Source organism: Acanthisitta chloris, unplaced genomic scaffold, assembly GCF_000695815.1.
Source record: "Acanthisitta chloris isolate BGI_N310 unplaced genomic scaffold, ASM69581v1 scaffold15062, whole genome shotgun sequence".
NCBI classification, from domain to species: Eukaryota; Metazoa; Chordata; class Aves; order Passeriformes; family Acanthisittidae; genus Acanthisitta; species Acanthisitta chloris.
The window spans coordinates 1,417-2,912 of record NW_008658915.1 but is presented as its reverse complement, the minus strand read 5'-3'; the positions used below and the strand labels follow the sequence as shown (position 1 = coordinate 2,912).

General features: G+C 44.3%; 1 protein-coding gene across 1 annotated transcript in view; it reads right to left on the bottom strand.

Moving 5' to 3' along the window:
* Positions 1-1,279: 1,279 nt before the first annotated feature.
* The window catches only part of LOC103797000 (protein mab-21-like 2), a 1,111-nt gene continuing 894 nt past the window's right edge, over positions 1,280-1,496 (bottom strand). The window contains 1 exon segment of the mRNA XM_009069191.1: positions 1,280-1,496. This exon segment is cut by the window's right edge and continues 33 nt beyond it. Within this exon segment, the coding sequence (XP_009067439.1) occupies positions 1,294-1,496 (203 nt within the window). The 3' untranslated portion in view covers positions 1,280-1,293.

The following is a 1,496-nucleotide window of genomic DNA, read 5'->3' as shown; positions in this document are numbered from 1 at the left end:
ATCCTGCCGATATTTCTAAGTCGTTCTGAGAAAGCTTAAAGCGAAATGGCTAAGGGGAATCGGGCAGAGCTTGGGTTTGGGGGAGGGAGGTCGGCAGAGAGCGCGCGGTGCCGGTATGGGATCGGGTGCTTTCCTGACCGGGTTCCTGCTAAATCTCCTCGTCTGACTGTGCCGCGGATGAGATTTTATTCTGTACTTAAAAATCTGGGGAAAACAAATGTTTGTTTAAAAAAACTATCGACCGGTTGCTCTAAACCGCATTAATTATTCAGGGTAGATCTATACTTGCTTCGTGTCAAACTCAAATGGATAGCGCGTTCGCTCTGGGAAGCGAAAGCAAACGGAGATGAATTTTTAAAACAAAATGCAGGGGAAAATAAAAGGAAAGAAAGCTATAAGGAAAAAAATTAAGGGTGATGACCGTAGGGTAGGAAACAGCATGCTCTAATTCTGACTAAATTCTGACGAGCTGCTGTGTGATGCTCCATATATTCCCAAGATTTAGAGTGGAATCTTAAAGTAATAGAAATATAGCAGATGTTGTCACATGCTGAACTAAAGAATATAAAAGATTTTTTTTTCCTTAAATGCACTTTTTTTTTTTTTTAACGGAAACTACAGGGAAGTTTAGAAAACGCCAGTAATATGCCAAGCTAAGGCTTCGGCTCAGGTGGTGCGTTTAGACTATCTTTACATCTCATGTTTTCGTTTCTCTTAAAAAATTTACTTCTGAGATTCAGAAAGAATCTACTTGCCTGAATTTAAGAACCATTCACGAAAAGTCAGCGTAAAGTTAAAGTAATATTTTTATTACTATTTGCAACAAGTCAGTTGTGGGGCACATAATCTGACCTTGGCACCGAAATACATTTAACATCAGTAAAACTTTTTTTTAAAGGGAGATTTGTACATATAGTTAAATAATTTTTTCACTTGGTGACAACATTCAGGCAAACAAGAGAGCATAAGAAAAAAAGGACTATACATGGATTGGAAAATGTACCTTTCGGGTTTCGTTTCGAAGTTGCAAAAGTCCGATCGCTTCTTTTTGTGACTTTTTAAAAATTCACATTGGAGGACAGGACGAGAGGCTCTTCCCTTCTTCCGTGCAAGGCGGTGAGAGTTTATGCCGGGAAAATCGGCGGCAAGTTTTTAAAGGCCGAGCTGCAGGTGGGGTGCCGCGGGCGCCCGTCTTTGGCCGCCTCTTTCCGTCGTCCTTCGCCTTAAATAAAAAGTTTTTCGGGCGCCGTCGTTGTTCACGGAGGGCGAGTTTTGCGCGCGGGGATGCTAACCCTATAGCTTGTCGAGGCTTTTGGGATTGGTGAGGATTTCTCTGGCTAACCTCCAGGTCTGTTTGGCAGCGCTTTCCAGGGCCGAGTGGGGTTTGCCCTGAAAGAGGTCTAGGTTGGGGAGGAAGTAGTGCGGGCAGCGGCGGCACTGCAGGCAGGAGATGAGCTGCAGCAGGATGCCGTTGAGCCGGTCGCCCAGGCACGCCT